Source organism: Hipposideros armiger, unplaced genomic scaffold (assembly GCF_001890085.2).
Source record: "Hipposideros armiger isolate ML-2016 unplaced genomic scaffold, ASM189008v1 scaffold_215, whole genome shotgun sequence".
NCBI lineage: Eukaryota > Metazoa > Chordata > Mammalia > Chiroptera > Hipposideridae > Hipposideros > Hipposideros armiger.
In genome coordinates this window covers 249134-272728 of record NW_017731565.1, presented here as the reverse complement: position 1 = coordinate 272728, position 23595 = coordinate 249134, and the positions used below count along the sequence as shown (strand labels likewise).

At 33.8% G+C, this 23595-nt stretch overlaps 1 protein-coding gene across 11 annotated transcripts in view; it reads right to left on the bottom strand.

Annotated features, from left to right (window-relative positions):
* The window catches only part of ORC4 (origin recognition complex subunit 4), a 69984-nt gene that overhangs the window by 22019 nt on the left and 24370 nt on the right, over positions 1-23595 (bottom strand). For 6 of the 11 annotated variants that reach the window (XM_019654179.1, XM_019654177.1, XM_019654175.1 and 3 more), the window contains 3 exons: positions 12147-12220; positions 10172-10248; positions 9089-9179 (listed from right to left, as the gene is read on the bottom strand). In XM_019654179.1, coding sequence (XP_019509724.1) covers positions 9089-9179; positions 10172-10248; positions 12147-12203 — 225 coding nt within the window. In that variant the 5' untranslated portion in view covers positions 12204-12220. The remainder of the gene's footprint in view (positions 1-9088; positions 9180-10171; positions 10249-12146; positions 12221-23595) is intronic. The other 5 variants (XM_019654182.1, XM_019654185.1, XM_019654184.1 and 2 more) reach the window with 2 other exon arrangements.

Genomic DNA, 23595 nt, shown 5'->3' with positions numbered 1-23595 from the left:
TATGGCCACTTAGGAACTTCATGTCTCAGTCAGTTCATTACACGTCTCTAATATTTACTCTACTAAATGTCACTGAAATCTGTTAAAAGCTATTTATCAGAAAAAAGCTAAATGATTGTAAAATGTCTATCCCCAATATATCAATTTCTATGCAATACATGAAATGAAAATCAAAAAAATAAGAAATACCATGTGGTTAAGTTGAAAAAGAGATGTTCCCTCTGTTAATTATTAGGTATAAAGAAAAAGTCCTTATTACAGAAACTTAGTGCTTGCCATGAAAAAAATAATTATCACTAATAATATAGAGTAATAATTCCTATTAAAAATATACTCAGAAAGTGTTGTACCACCTTTTGTAAAGGTTGACATTGTTACAATTTTTATGTAACAGGTTTCTATGTCACATACTTACATTCTTTATATTTTTTGATTTGTGACATCTTATCACTTAGTGCAGTATCATCTACATCTCTTCATTGTAATACTACATACATTTTTAAATTTGAAAATGAATAGAAGAAAAAAAAGTTTTTTAAAAGGAAGAGCAATGATGAAGGTCTTCCTAATTTTACTCTTCCTAATTTTAAACACAAGGATACTATCACAAAATAAATGGTCCAAGGAAACAGGCTGCATATACAAAAAAAAAAAAAAATTTAGCAAACATGACATCAAAATTTAGTGAGGAAAAAAGAACTATTTAACAAAAACACTGGGACAACTGGTAACCTATTTTGAAAACCAAAAAAAAATATTTGTATCAGTACTCTACCTTTGCCTCATATTAGGTTTCACAACAGGATATCAAACATATTAGCTATTCCTGATTTTTGATAGTAGATGCTATTCTACCCCAAACACAGGTAGTCTAGCTCCTCTTCAAAAGAGGTAATCTCAAAATATCAACTGTCATACTATGCATAAAAATACCTAGCTGAGAAGTGACATTATAGAGAACTGTCAGATCTGGTGGTGCTTCTCTGCCTTTGGATCAAGTCAGACCCTATTACAAGAATTTGTCCCAGATGATACAACTCGAGCTCTCAAAATATGGCCGGCTGTTGCCATATTTTCTTAGTAATTTGCTATGTTCTTGCCTCCACCTCTTGATATTTTATTTACATAATATTTACATATCCCTGACTCTGATTTTATGTTTTAAATCATTTTATGTTTGATGGATTGTTAAAATCCATTTCAAATTCTTTGCAGAATGAAATGAGGTTAATAATAATACCTTCATTTTATATATACATAAAGAGAGTTATAACAGGTTTACAGCACTCTTTCCACTGAATTTATTTAAGCACCAAGTTATTATGATTTGCCTGGATCAGCTCACAGCTTTTTAATGGTGTGTGTGTGTATGGTCTGAAATGATAATTTAAATGTATTTTAACTAGTATGCCTTCAAATGATTTTAGTTCCATCCTTATATTGCTAAAATTTACTGTGTAATTATCTAGTAGCAATTGTATAATTTGTCAGTGTTTTTCATGGATACAATGTCATCTTTTCAAATATTTTAAACTATATAACATACTAAAAAACAAAACAATTAGTTGATTAGTAATGTTACACCAGCCAGCATAACCAATTTGGCTACCTCATTTCCACATTCTCTGTAGTGAAAAATTAATTTTGCAAACATACTAGCACAATTTACTGAGACCTGCCAGCATCCAGGGATTTTTATGTTTACATACTATTACTATTCTCATGTACTTTAATAAACACAAGATAATCAATATGCAACTAGAAGAAACATCAATTAGAAGAAACATTCTTTAATCATCTTGCAAGTTTCTTTGTCTACAGTAATTTCTATATAGAAGAGTATTTTCCAGGATTTAATCTGTCATTTGGAATCATATCTATTTTTTCAAAATAAAATGTTTTAAATACAACAAACTATACTATCTGTTATCTTTATCAATTAACTGTAGATTTTGAATTTTTGTATTTCAGATAGTTGGGCCTAGGATGGTATCTTAAATATACTGTAATCTTATTTTTTTCCTTTTTATTTATTTATTTTATTATTGGTTTCATGTGTACAGAACAATGCAATAGTTATCCTTTTCACCCCTCACAAAGTGACAACCCCCCTTAACTTCTGCCCCCCCACCCGCGATGTCATAGTTATCTATTACAATTCCATTGACTCCATTCCCACATTCTACTCCACATCCCGTGACTATACGTATATATAATTATAGTTGACATACAATATTATTTAACATCAGCTTCAGAAATACAGTGCGGTGGTCAGGCCTCTACACTCACTGTCTATGCAGTGGTCTCCTTAACAAGGCATGAGTCCAACTGGCCCCCTAAAAAATATTTACAATATTATTGATTATATTCCCCAGACTGTCTTTTCTACCCCTGAGGCCATATTGTAGTTACTAATTTGTATTGTCTCGTCCCTTCCCCTTCTCCTTCATCTTATTTTTAAATTAGAATTTACATAATTATATTAATGAGCTCTTATCTAAGAATAACCTATTTTATATCTTAGGATATTCCCATACAAACAAATTACAAAAGTGGCAGTTAAGCAACCCTCTGCAGCTTTTTGACTTCTCAATATTAGAGTGTAGCTGGAATAAATTAAATTATATCGAAATGAAATACCAAGTAGGGAATTTTTCCATATTCACAGTAGATAAATGACTTGAAAGCACCAGAAGGCGGCTCTGGTTTAAGAAGTAACAACAACTGGATAAACTGTCAGTATGCCAAGAATAATCTACCCATTTTATTAACTGATAAATACTATGCTGTAAAGGCTGTCTCATTCTTTAAACCTAAGTAAATAGAAAGTTGACATAGCAATTCATAAAAAGATGATGTACTATGAAAAGGAACAGTAAGCTGATGAAAAACGTTACAACTGAAATGTATTATTTTAGAAAATAAATGATGTGAGCTATTGAAGCCAGATTTAGACAAACACAAAACAATAGACTAAGAGGGTTCATGACAAGGAGCGAGATGAGAAGGAAGGATCGTTAGAAAAGTAAAATGCAACATTTACGGTAGAAGCAGCAAACAAAAGAATTGACAGTGAAGAAAAGCACACGGTAGATATGGTAGAATGCTGAAGGTGAGGAAGAAAAAAATGAAAGAAGAGAACAGAGAAATGGCACGAAGAAATGAGAACAAAAGCTTCACAACTGGATACTCTAATCCTAAGAAAGGACAAGAAATGAAAGAGAAGAAATACTCAAAGATAAAAGAAATGTATTCTTTAGTGAAGACCTAAATTAATATTAAAATGTTTGTATAATATCAGTTAATTTTATGATCAATGCTTAGACATGACCTGTGAATAACTAATTCAATGAGACAAGGAAATAAAATGTATAGATCCAGATAGGGAAAGAAGAAATAAAACTGTTTATAGATGACATAATTGCATATGTAGAAAATCCCAAAGAACCAACAAATTCCTAGAACTGATAATCAATTATAGCAAGGTTGCAGGATACAAGCTAATACACAGAAGTTATCTGCTTCCCTATATATCAGCAACAAATTCTTGGAATACGAAATTGAAAACATAATACTATTCAAATTAGCACCAAAAATTTTAAGTACTTAGGTATAAATCTAACAAAATATAAGATCCATGAGGAAAATTATAAAACTCTGATGAAAAACCTAAATAAATGGAGAGATAAATGGAGAGACAGTCCATGTTCATGAATGTGAAGATTCAACAGAACTAAGAAACCAATTCATCCCAAGGTGATCTATAGATGCAACGCAAAATCCCACAACTAAACACAAAAATTCCCAGTATTTTGTGGATATTGATAAACTGACTCTAAAGTTAATATGGAAAGGCAATGTACCTAGAATAGCCAAAACAATACTGAAGAAGCAAAAACTCGGAAGGCTGACATTACCGAACTTCAAGGCTTACTATAAAGCTACAGTAATCAATATAGTGTGATGCTAGAGAAAGATCAAGGGAACAGAATAGACAGCCCAGAAATAGCCACAAACATAAACAGTCAACTGATCTTTGATAAAGAAACAAAAGTAATTCAATGAAGAAAATATAGTCTTTTCAATAAATGGTGCCAGAATTGGATATTCACATGCAAATATAACAAATCTAGTCACAGAGACCTTACACCTTTCACAAAAATTAATTTAAAATGAATGAATCATATAAATATAAAACATAACCAATTGTAAAACTTCTAGAAAATGACATAGGAGAAAACATAGAGGACCTGGGTTTTGGTGATGAAGTTTTAGATGCAACACCAAAATCACAAGGAATGCAAGGAATAGTTGATAAACAGAACTTTTTTAAATTAAAAACTTCTGCTGTGCCAAGGACTTTGTTAATAGAATTAAAAGACAAATGACAGACTGGGAGAAAATATTTGCAAAACACATAGCTGATATATCCAAAATATACAAAGAACTCTTAAAACATATCGATAAGAAAAGAAACAATTCAATTTAATAACGGTCATAAAGTGCCTCATCATAGATATAAAGATGAAAAAAAAAGCATACACGAAGTAGCTCAATATCTTATACCATTAGAGAATTGCAAATAAAAAATAGCAATCAGCTACCACTACATATCTACTAAAAAGGTTAAAAATAAAACAAAAAACACTGACAATACCAAATACTGGTAAAAATACATAGCAATAAACTCATAAACTGCTGATAAGAAAGCAAAATGGTATAACCACTTTGGAAGACAGTTTGGCAGCCTCTTATGGCGCTAAACATTCTTACCATGATCCAGCAACTGGTGCTCCTATGTATTTACCCAATTAAGTTGGCGATATATGTCCACATAAAATCCTGCACACAAGTGTTTATGGTAGCTTCATTCAGAATTGCCAAAAATTAGAACCAACCAACATGTCCTTCACTAGGTGAATGGATAAACAGTAGTACATTCATGCAATGGAATATTATTCAGCAATTAAAAGAAATGGCCTGTCAAGCCATAAAATGACATGGAAGAACCTTAATGCATATTGCAAGTGAAAGAAGCCAATATAAAAAAGTTAGATATTGTATGATTCCAACGATATGACACTCTGGAAAAGGCAACTATGGAGACAGTTTAAAAAAGAAAAAAAAAAAAAGCAATGGTTGCTGTGCATGGTAGGATGAACAGGGAAGAAAGCATGGGATTTTTAGAATGGTGAAACTATTTTGTATGACATTCTAATGGCAGATACATCACATTATTAGGTATTCGTTAAAACCCACAGAATTATACAACACAAAGAGTAAACCATAATGTAAACTTTGGACTTTAATCATAATGTATCAATGTTGGTTCATTAACTGTAACAAATATACCAGACTAAGGCAAGATGTTAATAATAGAGAAAACTCTGTGTGTGGGTAGGGAGGAGGTTAATATGTGAACTCCGTATTATCTGCTTAATATTTCTGGTAAAAAATATATATCTATTTCAGTCAATTTACTAATGAAATGGAGTATAGTTTTAATTTCTATTTACTTAAACATTTTTAAAAAGTGTTTACTATCTCTATTTCTTTTTTTCTGAACTTTCCCCATGCCTTTCGGGACACACTTCCAAGATGAAGTTTAGAATAAATTTAGTCAGCTATTCAAGTTGTACTTTTATCTTGACACTGTTGTAATACCATTTTGTTTCAAGATGAACGGTTTACAATGGAATAACAGGTCTGGTGCACTGATTTCCTAGGTGTTATTTTCTTCTGTACTAATATGAGTATTGTTATGAAGCTTCTTGAAGAATTAAAATATCTAAAAATGTTCTTCAAACATTCATATGGTGATGTGTTTTTCAGAGATAATAAAATAATGAAAACTTAGGAAAAAAAGAAAATTTCCCTTTACTAAAGAAAAGATCTAAATTCATATTAAGATTTGCAAAGTATAGGTTTTTATGACCAATACTTAGATATAGCCTGTAAAATTTTTTTTAAAATTTTTTTTATAGCCTGTAAAATTTTACATTGCTAAAATAAAGAAATTCTACAAAGATTCAGACAGGGAAAAATCACACACAAACTCTAAACAAGTTAGCTGTGTTGGTCATCAGAGATGCTCACCAAATACTTCTGGTTAACCTCCCTTCTAGGCACCTAAGAGGAATGCACTTCCTTGTTCTCCTGAAATTAGGTGTGACCATGTGGCTTGCTCTGGCTAGAAGACTGCCAAGATGTGCTCTGTATCACCTCTGGGTAGAAACTTGAAGAGTGTGTCTGATTCATCACGCTCCCTTCCCTCCACTGAGGTGCTGTGAAGACCACGCTGAGATAACCGACACCACTCCTCTTGCGTGACTACAAAGTGCAGTGCCCCCTTGTTGATCCACACTGGGCACATAGCAAAAGAAAGAATCAAATTCTGTTGACACTGAGATTTGGCGTTGTTATGAGTGCGTAATCTAGACTACCCAATCCAGATTGGTATGTATAGCAGTTTATAACCGCAAAAAAATATAATAAGTCAGCCCTGGGAGTTTGCCCACAAAACACAAATTGAATAAGATCTGTATAATTCCAAAGCGGAAAAAACTGTGACCCAAGAGTTCAATCTCAGCCATGTTTTAAGTTATGTGCCAAATAATTTTTTTTTAAGATTTTATTTATTTTTTATTGGAGAATTGAGGGAGGGGAACAGCCAAGTTGTTGTCCTTCAATCCTAGTTGTGGAGGGTGCAGCTAGCTCAGCTCCAAGTCCAGTCGCCATCCAGCCGCCCGTTGGCAGCTCAGCTCAAGGTGCCATGTTCATAGTTGTGGGTGGGCATAGCCCACCATCCCATGTGTGAGATGAACTGGCAACCTTGTTGTTAGGAGCACATGCTCTCACCAGCTGAGCCATCCTGCCATCTCTTGGCAGCTCAGCGGCAGCTCAGCTTGGGCGCAGCGTCACTGGCCCATGTGGAAATCAAACCTGCGGCCCTGTTGCTCAGAGCTCGCCCTGTTAACCAACTGAGCCACTTGGCTGGCTCCCAAATAATTTTTAATGCATTTAAAATATTCTTAATTTTAAAAACTTCCTAATGTTACTAAACTTCCTTTCTCTTTTATATTTCTGTGGTCTGGATGGCTTTAGTGATTTGTTCTATTAACCAAGTTGTTGGGTTTTTTTCCCCCATGTCTTCAACCAACTTTTCTTTACTTTTTAAAATAGATTATATGGTCATATAGTTCATGCATCAAAAGTATAAAAAGATATATAGTGAAAAGATTCCTACTCATGTTTCCATTTACCTAGATCCTACCCTCCTCAACAAATAACCCACTATATTATTGTTTAATATTTCAGGGAATTTTTGGTCCATACACAAATCAATAGAAATGAGATTTTTTTCTCTTTCCTTTTTTTATGGACTATATACAAATACTTCCTTATTCGTTTTTTACCACTGCATAATATATGGATGGCTGTGTACCATGATTTATTAACCAGTACTCTACTGATGAGCATTTATGTTGTTTCTGATCTTTCACTATTAACAAACAATACTGCAATGAGTAACTTTTACATATGTCATTTCAAAAATATAAATTCCTGGAAATGTTGTTGCAGAGTCAAAAGGTATATGCATTTTTTAATGTGGTTAGATTTCGTCTAACTCTAGCTGTGTTAATTACGCTACCAGCAGAAACATGCATGTCTGTTTTCCCACAGGTTCACAAATCTTATGGAATTTTTCTCGACCTGATAGAGAAAATTACTACAGTTCTTATTCAATTTACTTAATTATGAGTAAAATTTATAAGTTTAAGTGCCTGTTTTTAGGCAGCACATACACTAAAATATAAGTTTAAAACTGATTCACATTTAATTTTCTGTGACCCTTCTGTGCAGTCCTTTGTTCAGTTTTCTATCATTAATACAATTATTGTTAATAATTTAAAATATTCTAATAGGTCAAAAGCATGTTAGTCAAATAGTTCTCTTGTAAAAAAATACCCAAAATAGCACTGATGTCAAACACAAAGTAAAATCTTAATAAAGAACTCAAGAATAAAGAAACAGTAGTTGTATGGAAGGACTAAGCATAAGGACAGAACCAAATTAAAGAGTCAAAGCTAAAAAAATTACTGTAAATATGATTGCAATATAATATGAAAAATTCTTAAAAATTAAAAAAGAAATTATGTAGATCTATATTCCCAATTCTTATATTTCAAACAATACTGGAAATGGGTGATAACACTAAAATCCTAAAGTTCTAATTTCCTCATCTTATATAATGTAGAATCAATACATATTGTTTAAAAAATAAAACAATTTTATTTGTTTTATATAATTTTACTTAATGCATAATTATAATACATAATTTTATTTCTACACAATAAAAATGTATGTCAGTGATAAATCTAAAGTTATTATATGGAATATAACAGAAAACAGGATTTTACACTGCCCAACTATTTAATTAAACAATACTTTCAATGTAACTAACAGACATAATCAGTCTCGTATACTGAATAAAGAATGTGAAAAAAGAAAATGAGGGAAAATAGCGAGAGTATCCTTTTGAGGTAACTAAGCAAATATGATAATGCGAGAAAGTAGAAGAGAATTCTAGAAGATGTGAGCATACATATGAAAACATTGCTTGAGTTAGGGTTAAACAATAAACAATAAAATAATAATAATAAAAAAGAATGTATGATGTGATAGTTACCTAAGCTATAAACACAGACAATACCTACCTTACTGGGTTAGTATGAAGAATAAATCATAGAATAGAACACAGATAAAAGATATAAGGTACACACTCAATAAGTGCTAGTTTGCTTTTCCCACTGACAATCACTGATTAATTCTTCAAGGACAGAAGACCATGATGAAACAAGCATCAATTATAAATTTGTTACCGTGAGGAAACATAAGTAAAAAAGATATGCTCAACTCAAATATACCACTCTAACTTTACAAGGCTTTGCATGTCTTCTATGATTTTAAGAAAACAAGTAAAATGTTAATAACAAAATAATGAAAATAATTAAAAATATTTCAGTGTTGTCTACAAGAATCCACATGTCTGCCAAAGCAAAGAAACACCAGAAATCAACAACTTTACCGTGGTCTTTCCTGATCCTCGGGGTCCAATAATGAGAACAGAGTTACTTTCTCCATAGACAGCAGTTCTTTTTAGCAGCTCAATTAAGTTTCTGAAATGACATAAATAGGCTAAAATTTTAAAAGCTGGCATAATTTGCTAGGTATTACTTTTTAAAAGCTAAATTTGAATATGCACAGAAAACACACATTCCTTTTTTCTTTCCCTCTGAGCACCTGACTTAATGCTCTAAATCAGTGGGCCCCAACCTTCCTAATGCCACGACCCTTTAATACAGTTCCTCATGTTGTGGTGACCCCCAACCATAAAATTATTTTCGTTGCTACTCTATAACTGTAATTTTGCTACTCTTATGCATCGTAATGTAAATATCTGATATGCAGGATGTATTTTCATTGTTACAAATTGAACATAATTCAAGCATAGTGATTAATCACAAAAACAATATGTAATTATATATTGTGAAATATTTCTAATTACAAATAAATGAAACTTTGTCTTGAAGCATGGAGACGGATAGAGGAGCAGTGTCTTGGTTCCTAAGACCATCGAAAATATGTGTTTTCCGATGGCTTAGGCGACCCCTGTGAAAGGGTCGTTCGACCCCCAAGGGGGTCGTGACCCAAAGGTTGAGAACTGCTGCTCTAAATAGTCCTACACTGAACAAAGTGCTGGTTGGCCAATACTGACTCTGTGGAAACCTAAGAGGAAACCCAGTAAGTTTGAAATATCTTGGTCTTTAAGATAATATGGGATAAGAAACAACAGGGACAGCTCTTAGGACCTTTCACGTCACAGCTAACTGCCAAGCATTAGGTGCAAGCAGCTCAGAATTATCTGCGTAATACCAGGTAACAAAAACAACACAAGATTGAAAGTTAAAAGGCTTTCTCGCTATGGAAATATTTATATCTCTCTTGCTTCATGATATTCAGTGTTTCTATATACAAAGCAAAATTTTTTACCTCTATAAAAATGTTCATTAGCCGTGTTTAAGATAAAGTTTGTGTATGGTAATTTCTGCAAAACCTAAAGTGCATCTGTAAGTAGGTTTATAACAGACAAGGGAATAGCTAAACTTACTTATATTGTACTTGTACTCCAAATAGGTTACTATGTGGACTCTGATGACAAAATCTTTCACGCAAAATTCTCTGTGCCTGATAAAAGTAATGTGAATAAATAGAAATGAAAATGTTATACATGCAATTAAAAAAATAAATGAGAATATACATTTACAGCAATTAAAATTAGGTATCGATGAATCAATTCAACCCTCCCTAAGTAACTTGTCTTCAAGGGCTCTGGCACCATTTTAATGAGTTATAAAATTAACAGTTCTTTTTACCTATCTCAAGTCCCAAAGAAAGGATGGGAATTTAGTTGTGAAGGTTTCAACTAGAGACAGAATTACTTACTTCAGCTACATCAGCAATTTGAGAGCTGTTCTAATGCATGTGAATGAATGAATACCTCACTTTGTATAACATGTCAGCCACCGAACAAAGACAGGAGAGAATCTAATAATGTAATCTAATCAAGTAACGCTCATGCACCACATCTCAATCTCTAGAGACCAACACACATCTACACTGACTTAGCTCAAGCCCTACCAATCTGCACCTGCTACAAAGGTCAGGATTCTGAGGGAACAAAAAAGTTTAAAAGTCCATATAGTTACTGAGGACCCATTAGATGCAGAGCAATATACTACTAAAAGAGCATGGTCCACACCTAAAAAAATTGCCAATATATTGAAAAGAAATAACCCAATCAAGAAACAATCTGCAAAAAAGTAGTAACAGCATATAAGGAAATGCTCAATTATATGGAAGAAATCACATTCATCGAGGCTATAAAATCATTCAAATGAATTAAGAAAAAAATTCTTGTAAAGTGCTGAATTTTGATTTCACTTTAAAAGGGCTGTGACTTAGTTGTAAAAAATTATGTCAGACAATCTAACATATACTTTAAAAAGATGGACCATTTAAGTCATTTCTTTTCTGTATCTGCTGCTAACACAGAGGTCCTCCAGGGACACAAACCTTAGGAGGCCGGTTCAGATTTGACCCCATCAGCAGAAACGAGAAGACTCTAAGATTATTTACTTTTCCCAGATGAGGATGGGATTGATCTTTCATGTACCAAAGAAATAAATAAGAGTTCTCTTTATATGCACCAGAGGCTAAGCAAAGCAAATTATTCTCTGAGGATAAAATAATCCATACTACCATTACAGAGGAAGTAGAAAGAATAAGAAGATTGGTGCCAGAAGAGCTTTTTAAAGTTATACTTTCCTAAATCTTAATTTTTTTAAATCTATAAAATGGAGACAATAACATTTTTCTGGCAGGCTTTTCAGATTAAATAAGGCCACTATCTCTAACATAATATAGGTATAGTATAGGTAATAGCTGATACCTGTAAGACACTTAAATGAACATATATGGAAACTCTACTAATTATAATGTTTATTCCTCTACCTAGATAAGATCACTGGAACTCAAAAGACAAACCTCTGTCCTTTTTTAAAAATGTCATTAAAATTTATTAGCGAGGGAACAACTATGTATAAAATATAAAGATAAAGTGAAGTAAAACTGTAGTGAACAGAGATTCAAAAATCCCAAAGTGATCTGAGATGGAGTTACGCAGGTGTATACATATATAGAAATTAATTAAGCTGTACATGGAAGATTTGTGCATTTTATAAATATATGTAAATTATACTTTGTTAAAAAAACTCAGAAACAGAGTTAAACACTTTCCTTCCAAAAGAGAAAAAGTTCTTATAAAGGGATTCCAATAACATTTAGTTTTAATTTTTAAAAAATGTAGTTCTAGTCAAGCCAGATAAATTGAAATGCCAGGGTAGAAATCTGCAAGGCTCCTTAAGAGAGATATGAAATTAAGAAATAGCATAAGACAGCCTCTCCTTGAGAATGGAAAGAGCAATTCTTTGTAAGTGCTAAAGGGAGAATACAAGTTAAGGAGATGACTATTTCTTTGATGACCTTTGTAACAGACCTTGAGATTAATGAAAATATATACTAACCTGTGAAATGTACTCTGCATTGATTAAATTGTTACTCTTTGACTTACGACTGCTCATTTCAACAAATTGAAATCCTTAAAAAAAAAAAAATTTTAGCATGAATATAATAGACCATTGGCTTAAAGAAATTATTTAAGAATTTACCATTATAGAATCAAAATACACAGAAGTTTTAAAACATGAGAAATGTTCAAATTTCTCAAACATTAAATTCTCAGCTGAACATTGTGGTAATCATTTCACAATATATGTAAATCAAACCATCATGCTGTATGCCTTAAACTTATACAGTGATGTATGTCAATTTTCTCGATAAAACTGGGAAAAAGAAAACTTCAATGGCTTCCCTTTGTCCAAGAATAGGTTTCTCTGACACTGCCATACCACACTTTGTAAGGTCCTTAAGGACAACTACTCCTACCTTTCCTTCAATCTACAAGTCACCTTCCCTAATTGCCTTAAAAACAACAACAACAGAGGAACAACAAACTGTGTACTTCTTTAATATAGCTTGTTCCTCCTCATTTCCATCTCACAGAAACATCCTTTCCCAAAAGCCTTCGCTTTCTTGATCTACTCATCAATCATACAAAGTCATTACAGACTAGATAAATAAAGTGCCACTTCCGTGAACATCCATAACTGCCTGTATTTCTCTTTATCCATAATCAAATTATATTAAACAAAATGTCTATTTAATTGCCAGTGTCCTCAAATTGAAGGTATTTTAAACTTCCAAGTATTTTAGCATAAGGTCCAAAATAAAGTTGGCAATGGTAACTGGAATGAAAAATATATATACTAATACAAAATAACTTAAATAAAATTATTCTTGAGGGCAACATACTCAGAGACAAACACCTTTGGTTAAAAGATCTAATTTTCTTAGCCCTGATTTCCTGAAGGAGTACTTTACTAGTCAGGTAATAATAGCTTGAGCAGTGTTTACTTATGTACCTGGATTTGTTACAAGTGCTTTGCATTTACTAATTCATTTAATCCTCAAAATAACCCTATGGAATTAGTACCATTACAATACCCTTATAAGATTAAAAGTCATAAAAAGGTTAAGTAACTTGACCTAATTCAAACAGTATTTAAGTTATAGAACCAGGATTTGAACCCAATAAAATTATACTTGGTTATATGTAATATAATTATTATATACATATATAGTTATAAGTGTTACACTTGGTTATATTTAACTGTTATTTAGCTGTTTTAAATGGCACAAATTTAATATCTTGAAGATCAGCCATTGTGACAGGATTACATTTTATATCCATATAAATAATTTCACATACTGACAACTAGATGCCAACCCTTGGAATGCTGTTTTCTTCTTTGGAAATGCTACAGGACAGCATCTGAACAAGGCCTTGACAGATAGCAAGCAAATTGGTCTCCCCTTACTTTATAAGCCAGGTAGCCAAGGTCTAAACTCCAAAAGGCTTCTGGCTCTAGGCTCCCAAATTGGAAACCCAAAAACAGAGTATTCAACTCATATCTTGACCCTTAAGCATCTTCTTTCTCAGGAGAAAAGAAGTCTTCTCAACTGCCTCAGGGTACCTTCTAGGAGCCTTGTACTACTATACAAGGTGCCTTGCTTGAGAACCTTTACATTAATTTTTATTTTATTCTACTTATTTTAAATTTTTTTCCCTTAAATGAGTTTCGTGTGGGGAAAAAGCCATTTTAGTAACATGAAATGATGCTAAATCGTTTAAAATACTGTTGACTGTGAAAAAGGTCTACAAGTTGACATCTGACAGGAGGCCATGGAATAACTATATCCTAAATGATAAGGAGGACTAAATGTTTAAAAAATGAGGGAAAGCTTTTGCAATATGCCTTATTTTTATAGCTTTACTAGCTACTTCACAGAATTACTGGAATTAAAAAATTTTCCCCCAGGGCCGGCCGAGTGACACTTTGGTTAGGAGTTGGCTTGGGACGCCAGCTCTGAGCAGCAGGGCCCCACATATGAGGGCCAGTGATGCTTCGCCCTCTACAGCTAAGACGGTGAACACCTGGAGCTGGGCTGCCGTGAATTGCCAGCGATGGCATAGGCAGCAGCCCCTGCTGCAGTGGGCTGCTGTTAGCTACCTTAAGTGGCTGGCAGCCGGCGTGAGCTGCCAAGAGCCGCTGTGAACGGCCATCCAGTGGGCGGCAACTGATCTGCCTTACCTGGAAAAGTGCAATGATAATACCAACATGGGCCAGTGAAGCGACGTCCTCCACAACTAGACTGAAGAACAAAAAAAGGACAGCAACTTGTCTGTTCCCCTCCCCCAACCCCCCTATAAAATCTTTATAAAAAATAAATAAATAAATTTTCCTCCACTTCATGGATTAAGAAAACAGCACTCAAAAAAACTAAGTAAAAAGGGCCGGCCGAGTGGCTCAGTTGGTTAAGAGCTCGCTCAAGAGTTTGAGCTCTGAGCAATAGCGGTTCGAGTCCAGCCCGAGCTGAGCAGCCGCTGAGCTGCCAACAGGTAGCAAGATGGCTCAGCTAAATAAAAAAAAAATAAAAAAAACTAAGTAAAATGATTGAGGTTGCCAGGTATGTGTCTAATCTGCCGCCTTGTATCATATATAATTCAGGTATGCCATTAAAAGCATGACTTTTTTCATCATTTGGAAATTTTTCATGAAAGAAACACACATGCTACTTTAGTGACTAACCTACATAAATTTTGAATGTAAGTTAAGTCTTAGTAAAAGATTAATTTTAATACATCTTGCCTCTCCAAGTAACAGTCAAATCTCCCCTGTATAACAGAATAATTTAAAAGATTATTCTAATTTTACAGATATAAAGATGTTTTGGACTGAGAAAAAATTTTGGCAAACTACGTATCTCACAAAGGACTAAAATATATATTTTTAAAATCTTCAAAATTCAACAATAAAAAACATTAGAAAAATGAACAAAAGATATAGACATTTCACCAAAGAGGGTAGATGGATGGCAAATAAACACACACAAAACTGTTTATCACCATTAGTCATTAGCAAAATTAAAACCAGAAGGTATTAAAACACACCTATTAGAACAGCTAAAATAAAAAAATAGGTAACATCAAATGCTGGTGAGGACAAAGAGAAACTATTTCTCATACAACTACTGGCAAGAATGTGAAATGATACAACTACCCTGGCAAAGTTTCTTAACTGGCAGTTTCTTAAAAAAAAAAAAAACTACACATACACTTACCAAGCAACATAGCAATTATATACTCTTGGGTATTTATCCCAGAGAAATGAAAACTTATGTTCAAACAAAAGCCTGTAATACAAATGTTCACAATAAGTTCTTCTATAGAAGCCCAAAACCTGGAAATCATACAGATGCGCTTCAACAAGACAGTGGGGTTAAAGAAACTCTGAAAAATCCATACATACAGTGGAATATAATTGAGCAAAAATAAAAAGCAGTAACTACTGATACGTGCAACAACTTGGATGCATCTCAAGGGCATTATGCTTAATAAAAACAAAGGCTGGCCAACCTCAAAAAGTTACATTTGAATCACATTCTTGAAATGACAAAACTTTTAAGAAATGAAGAACAGGATCGTGGTAGTTAGGAGATGGGCAGGGTTGAGGAGTGGGTATGACTGCAAAGGGTTTATATGAGGGATTTTCTTTGTAATAATGTAACAATTCTGTAACTTTACTGTAGTAGTCACACAAATCTATACATGGGATGAAATCACAGAGAATTACACCACAAAATTGAATGCAAGTAAAAACTGCTGAAATTTGAGTAAGGTCTGTAGTCTCCCTAACACTGTTATACCAATGCCAATTTCCTGGTTTTGATATTGCACTACAGTTATATAAGATGTCATGCTTAAGAGAAGCTGGGTGAAGGTCTTACAGGACTCTATGTACTATTTTTGTAACTTCTGTGTATCTATAATAATTTCAAAATAAAAAAGTATTAGTGATACAACTAAATATTAATCTGCAATAGATTACTGGAGTACATTGGTTTGAATTTCTCTTCAAATTATACCACTGGATCCTGGGACTCCTTCCACTTACAATACTATGCTTTCTATACCATGATTTTACTTATAATTCTAAAATAGTAGGACTAGACATAAAGTGTAAGAGGAACTGAATATCTATGCATAACAAAGTGACTATTCAGGTTGGTATCAAATGTAAACCTAACTGATTACAATTATTTAGTTATATTAATAGAAATTTTGGCAGAACCTACTATTACCTAGTCATACTATTACAAAGAGCAATGAAATAGGCAATCCCAATTAAAGATTTACCCTGATATTACTTCTTTAGCTTCTACACTTGCTATATTATAGGATTCCTGTAGCTCTTTCTCTCAAATTATGTTTTGCTAAGAGTGAAAATCCTAATATTCACTCTCCGTGTTTCAAGTAACAATCAGTCTATTTTACTGTCTCAAAAATTTCATGCAATCCACTTGTCACTAGCTGCCTACACCCCACTTTTGATCATCATTATTTCTTGATCGGAAATCTGTGACAGCTTCTTTATTGGTCTCCAAGTCTTACCCCATTCGTGATACCATTTTCAAGTAAAAACCCTTTAATTCCAACCCCAACCCTCAAAACTCTAAGTTCCAAACTCCCAAATATCATTTAAAAGGAAAAGGTCTGAATGACTAGTTTCCCAATTTAATTTACTAGCTCCTCCTCTTACTATTCTGCCTGGAACAATCAACCATTCTTTGTACCCTGCCTCACTCCAACCTCAGGTCTTAGCTGAGACATTATTTCTTCTGGAGTACTTTCTGTGACACCCCTATTCACTCCCACTCTGGGAAAAGTGTGGGGATTATATGTTCCTCAAGTGCTTTCAGGATTATGCCACCTTCCTCTTTCTTTCACAGAGCTTAATTAGGACACAGTGATGTTACTAACTCTGTGTTTACTTATCTGTTTGCTCCACTGGACCAAAGTTTCCTTGAAAAAAGAACTCAGAAATTAAGCTATCCTTGTACCCAAATCAACTAGTGCAATATTGGCATACAGCTGGTTTTCAAAAATATATTTGCTAAATGAATAAATGCTAGGCAGTAGAGGATGTCCATAGGTAAACTAGCTGCAAAAAAGAGCCAAGGTTAGGTTAAATCAACTGCTTAGCTAAATTTTAAATTTTCAGATAATTACATTCCATGACCCTCAAAAAAATGCCAGTATAAAAAAATTAAAAGTTAGAAAAATATGTAATTTACTTTATAATTCAAGTAAAATGTATGCAGTATATCACGGCATTGTCACAGCAACAGAAACTCAAAATGGTTAAAAAACAGTTAATTTGTTTAAGAAATCACAAGATTAAGACAAAATAAAGTACACACAAATTTTTTTAATGAATAAATTTAAAATCAAGTTGCAAATTTTATAAAGCTGCAAGTCTGGTGATTTAAAAAGGGTAAAGTCAGTTATCTTTAGAAAAAGGACATCAACTCTATCTTTTTATAATCCTAGATTGACAGCTCACTGGAAACATTAAAAAAGATTAATAATATATTCTCCTTTATGGAATTAAGCTAGCATATTTCATATATTATTTATACTGCCTTCAATTAAGACTTGGAGAATTAAGAGGAACATTTCAAATGAAAATGAAAATTACTGGTCAAAAACTATACTTTCACTTATTTTATTAATAAATAGAAGTACTCCAATAATCCTCCATTTCTTGGCTTATAATTTTGCAGTGATTTGGAATACTCTCCCTACTTATTTCAAACTTGCAGTGACTCAATGCCAGTTTCAGCATGTCTGAAAAATTTGGCAACACAGATTTTAAATCTATTACTGAACATAGGAATAAATAGGGTTCAAAGTTTTACATTTTTGAAATTAAGCCAAAAAAAGCAAAGGCAAAGGGAGTGAGACACCAAAATTTTTCTAGAAATTTTGAATTTTTCTTAGAAAGTAAATCACAAGTGATTAAAAAAAAAGCAATATTTGAGAACACAGTTCAAATCAGAACTGTAAGCAAAGAGAAGTCCAGAAAAAGACCACTTGTATATCAAATTTAAGACAAATACAAATTCAGACAAAGTCAAAGAGAAGCAGAACTAGAAAAGTGATGTTGACGGCTATAGTAAGTTTCCGTAAGAGTTTTGTCATCAGCTGAACCAAGATTTGGGTCCTTGGTTCTATGGTGTGCCCTTTGAAAATTAACGTTCCTAAACCCCAGTTTTCTCTTGTGTAAAATCATCTAGTTCATAGGGTTATTGTGGGGATTAAATTAATGATTTACCTGATTAATGCCATTCTGTCAAATGCCAAGCACAGTGATACAGAGTACCCTTTATAAATCATATTACACTGCAGAGAAGAACCAAGATGAGGAACAATTAGAGGGTGGGAGGGGACCAAAGCACAGAATCAGACTCCTGTTCCAAACAATTTCTTTGACAGTACTTCTTTGACAGTGCTGTAAAGTAACAAGTGCAACTTCAACTAAGGTACACCAAAGCAGACGTCAATGGTATATGTGTACATTCACCAGCTTTCCTCAATATAAAATAATAGTTTTAAATACTGGAAATAAAAGTAAATTATGGGAGATCAATCTATACAGGGGTACATGGACCCCAAAGACCCAAATCACTAATGCCAAGAAGTCATTCAACACATGGAAGGATTATAATTGCTGGACCCCATCCTAAGAGTTTCTGATTGAACAGGTCTGGGGGTAGAGCTTGAGAATTTGCATTTTTGTAAGTTCCCAGATGATGCTCCTGCTGCCAGTCCCAGAACCAAGCTTTGCGAGCTACTGACGGAGAAAACTGACTTGATTATTGTGCATTCCACACCAGTGCTGATAAAACTGCTAAGAGGCTATAGAAGACAAAGAAATCCATGGACATAGCATCTCCACACCAAGCTAAGCTTTGCTAAGGTAAAAAGTGGCATGAGGGAAACACAGAAGAATTTGGCATAGGAAAAACATCTGGATGCCAAGGCACTTCCATCTGGGTAAATAAATAAATAAGCTCTGAAGCCCTAGAAGGCTTCCTATTAAATAGGAAAAAAGATCACAGGTCATAAGCCACTGGGGAAACCAACAGAAGAGCTTCTCTTCCCCCATTACTGAAGAGTAACAAAGGTTATTTTTGGATCATCTGATAATTCACAGTGCCTTCTGAGGATATTCCGAAAATGTATATAGTTCTGTGATTTGCTTGGGAGATTCTTTTGGTTGCCTGGGTATTCATAAAAATTTTTTAAACCAAGAGTGAAAATACAGAAACAAACATTGGCCTAGATGTTTTATGTTTGTATGTCATCCCCTAATTAAAAACAAAAAAACAAAAAACAACTTTCCTGCGATTAATTTTTAAATTGCTTTGATATGTATGTTTCAACAGCATAGACGATAATGGTTTTAGAATAGTTTTTGATATATCAATATTTCGTGGGACAGATTAAAATGCTTAGACTAAAAAAAATAATTAAACAAAAATTAAAAATTAGTACCTAAAAAATAAAATACTTAAAAATTACCAACCTAATACCAGGCTAAGGCTAATATCAACAACATGAAAAGGCTCCTAATACAAAAAGGCCTAAAAAGATGATCTTGATTCAGGAGATGAGGACAGACATTTGCTCGGATGAAGCCAGCTAATTAATGGAGCTAACTGAAGATTACAGTCTCACAGTCTCAATTACAAACTGAAGGAAGACTTGGTTAAGTATTAATGCTATGGGGCTGTTGGTCAGGCTTTGTCCGTTACCGTGATGCCAAGTAGGTGGGCAATGGCAAAGAATAAGTAGTACTCAGGAAGACATGAGCAAAACGGATGCATGTTCATTAAAAACAAAACAAACCAAACCAAAAAACCAGGGCAACATACCTGAATCGTTAAGGATAGAAACCTCCCCCCCCCCTTTTTTTTTTTAAACACTACAAATTATTATTCTGATGCACAGTCAGAGTTGGAAGAAGACTGGATTAATACCACAGAGCATGCCTGTAGAATTCCTGGTAAATGCCAATGGGATCCTTTTATAGAACCTGAGCAACTGAGGTTGGCCTTAGTTTGTCCTCTGGACACTGAAATCTTGAGCAGTGTCACACATGAGACCCTTACAGCTACAGTGAAAACAGAATGGAGAAAATTACTGCTAAGATCCACAAAAGGAAGATGCTCTTCTTTGCCAAAGGCGAGGTACTTCAAACACTGCCCAGAATGAGATGACTACAACGAAAATCCAGGTAAACCAACACAGATATTCTGTTAAGAGCAGTAAAGAAGGAAAAAATAAATAAAACAAGAAAACATACCTTTTCTTCCCTTGGTTAATACATATTTAATCACCTAAATTACCTGCCTTTATTTATTTTATGTGTTTATGTGAGAGTTAATATTGACTCTGAATTACATGACCTTTTCTCTATATATTATCACCAGATCACAGAGTACAAATATGGGGGTGACTAGCTGTTTATTTTTTTTTAAGAAACTTTATTTTTGAAGATATTAACAACTATTAACCAAATAACTAAAAATAAACAATGGCATCTGTGGACGAAAGAAGGGCCACAGGTTAAACCTGACAAGCTCAGAAAACTGAAAATAACCACACAGGATGGTGTGAACACAAAAATTCCTAACTAAGGTGGGCCATGGCAGGAAGTCACATATTTAGTCTGTAGCTTCCTTGACAAAGGACAATCTGTACCATAGCTGAGCCTATCTATATTGTCTTTTTGCATTTACGGTAACAAGCCCTTGGAATCCAGACAGACCAGAGCAGGAAATTATAGAATCCCTCCTTATTATTCTTGCCCCCTGATTACCATCTCTATGTGCTGTAAAAAGTGAACCATTATATCAACTACCCTTTACTCACCTATGTAAAGTTAAGTACCTGTCTCTCCAATTTACTTTTATCCAATCCCAGAGATTTCCCCAGTTTGCTTTCTTCCACCCCCTTAATCTACCACCAGTGGATTTCATGTAACCCTCCGAGGTCCTTCGACTCTACATATAATATAAGCTGCAAATCGCCGTTTTCCAGAGCATTTTCTCAATTCGTTAAGATTTTGCTTCCAGGAAATCGTCGTCAGTTTGGCTAAAATAAACTCTCAAAATCTTTCTTTTAAGCTGGATGTTTTTTGTCACCACATTTTACCCATGTATAAATATGTACGTAAAACTATCAAAGCCAGTATATTCATTCATACAACAGCCAAGTAAAGCACACCATTCATTGAAAATTCACACACACACATATACAAACAATAGATATAATTTGTTTTTCATTAATGGTCTTTCTCCTAGATGGTCCTTCTCCCAAATGTTCTTAAACATCCAGATCTAAAGCACTAAACTGAAAGACTTCCTAGCTATGCTACCCAAATATTTTATTTTCATCTGGAAGCTGTCAATAGAGAAAAAGCCAAAGTTACAGAGGAAACAGGTACCTTTACAATGTCTCTAAATTCTAATAATTCTTCTCACCTCTCTAATTGCAGTGTAATATTCTTAGGGACCATATAGTAGAGTCAAACTGTTGGACAGTTAGGTTATACTCGTGGGTAATTCATCTATGATGAGATTCCACTGTTTATAATTCCTTATATCCCAGTACACCTAGCAAGGTACCTTTAATGTTATATCCAATGAAAGCATTCTTCTTCATTACAGTACAAACTCACAAATTATTACACTTTGTATTTTTAAAAAGCAAAGGAAAAATCTGCTGGCGTTAATGAAACTTTGGACACAAGGATAACATTAAACTATAATTGGAAACATACACAAAGAATCAATTAAGTATTGGCTTTATTCTATGTTTCCCAAATATCATAATCACCTGGGAAAACTTTTTACAATACGACTTCTGAGTCTCAGTCATAAACCTAGACATTCCCATAAATAAAGAATGTTCCCTTGTTGACTGTGCTGTACCACCAAGTCTAGGAACCACTTACCTACACTATTGGCTCAAGTGAGTGGCAATGTAGCTCTGACTTTTCTGTCTCGGGTCATCCTACTCAGTTCTAACACACACATAAAGAAGACATACATGTGGCAAAGAAGATTCTCAGTATACCAATTCCCAAAGCACTCCTATATTACAACTCAGAAAGGTACTGACCATTTAAAATTTATCCTGCATCGACAAAGGACAAAAATGAAAGGAATTATAAATATGTCACCTCAAGCTGTCTGCTCAGAATAGCCTATCTACATTTCCCATGACACTAGCATCCCTACAATTGACACTTTTATAATTGAAAGGATGTTAAAAGGTGAAATACTGAAATATATTCACTGACCACTACTTACCATACTATATTTGAAATTTTAGACTTTTAAAAACAATGTTAACCAAAACAGGATGACTAAATGAGTAAGTTCAAGACCCAATCATGTGGGGCCGGCCGAGTGGCTCAGTTGGTTAAGAGCTCGCTCAAGGGTGTGAGCTCTGAGCAACAGCGGTTTGAGTCCGGCCCAAGCTGAGCTGCCGCTGAGCTGCCAACAGGTGGCAGGATGGCTCAGCTTAAAAAAAAAAAAAAAAAAGACTCAAACGTGTATATTTGCAGTATCCACTTATCAACTGATTATTTACCATGATAATTACCCATTCTGAAATGTGGTTTCCAAAAAGTACACGTTGATAAATTCCTGAGAGTTGTGAGATTTCATAAGCAGTTATAACTCTTTTTCAAGGTGCTTTCTTCAGCTCCAAACCCTCCCTTAGAACCTCTCTCTATACTTCACTTTCTCTGCATAGAACATTTTAGATTAACTGTTTGGCCAACAATTTTATAGTTGATAATATTTAGATTATATGATTACTTAGAGAAATCTTTTAACTTCAAAAAACATATATATCTAGAAAAGTGACTCTAATAACCTATTACCACGTGTAGCTCAATATTCAGCCAAATGTCAAATGTTTTCCCACTCTAAGGATGATAAACAAAAATCTCAGTATGCACAGACAACTTCATGTCTTCATCTTTGGCTGATTCTAATATTGTTTTTCAGACTAACAGAATACTAAACTGGGGAGGGAAAACCATTGTGGATAGACTCCTGGGACTGTCCCTCAACTCAGATTTTTTTTTTTTTAATTAAAGTCTGGTCTGTTGACCAAACACCTGTCAGCTTACTGACTAGCAACAGCACACAACATCTATATTATGACAAGAATGAATCTAATTTAAATAGTACTATCTTAAAAAACTTAGAATTATCAAATCTTACAAGCGAACAGATCATAAGATCTGCTTTGGAAAACCACCAGCTATATCTGAGAATAAGTTGCTCAATAAATTATTTAATTGAGTTAATACAATATATGTTTCAAAGTCAAAAAGAGATTATTCACCAAAATAATATTGTTGTCTTATGTCACTTACAAGTCCTTTCATGCCACAGATTTTAGGCACTCAACTTGTTAAGTTATGTGAACTC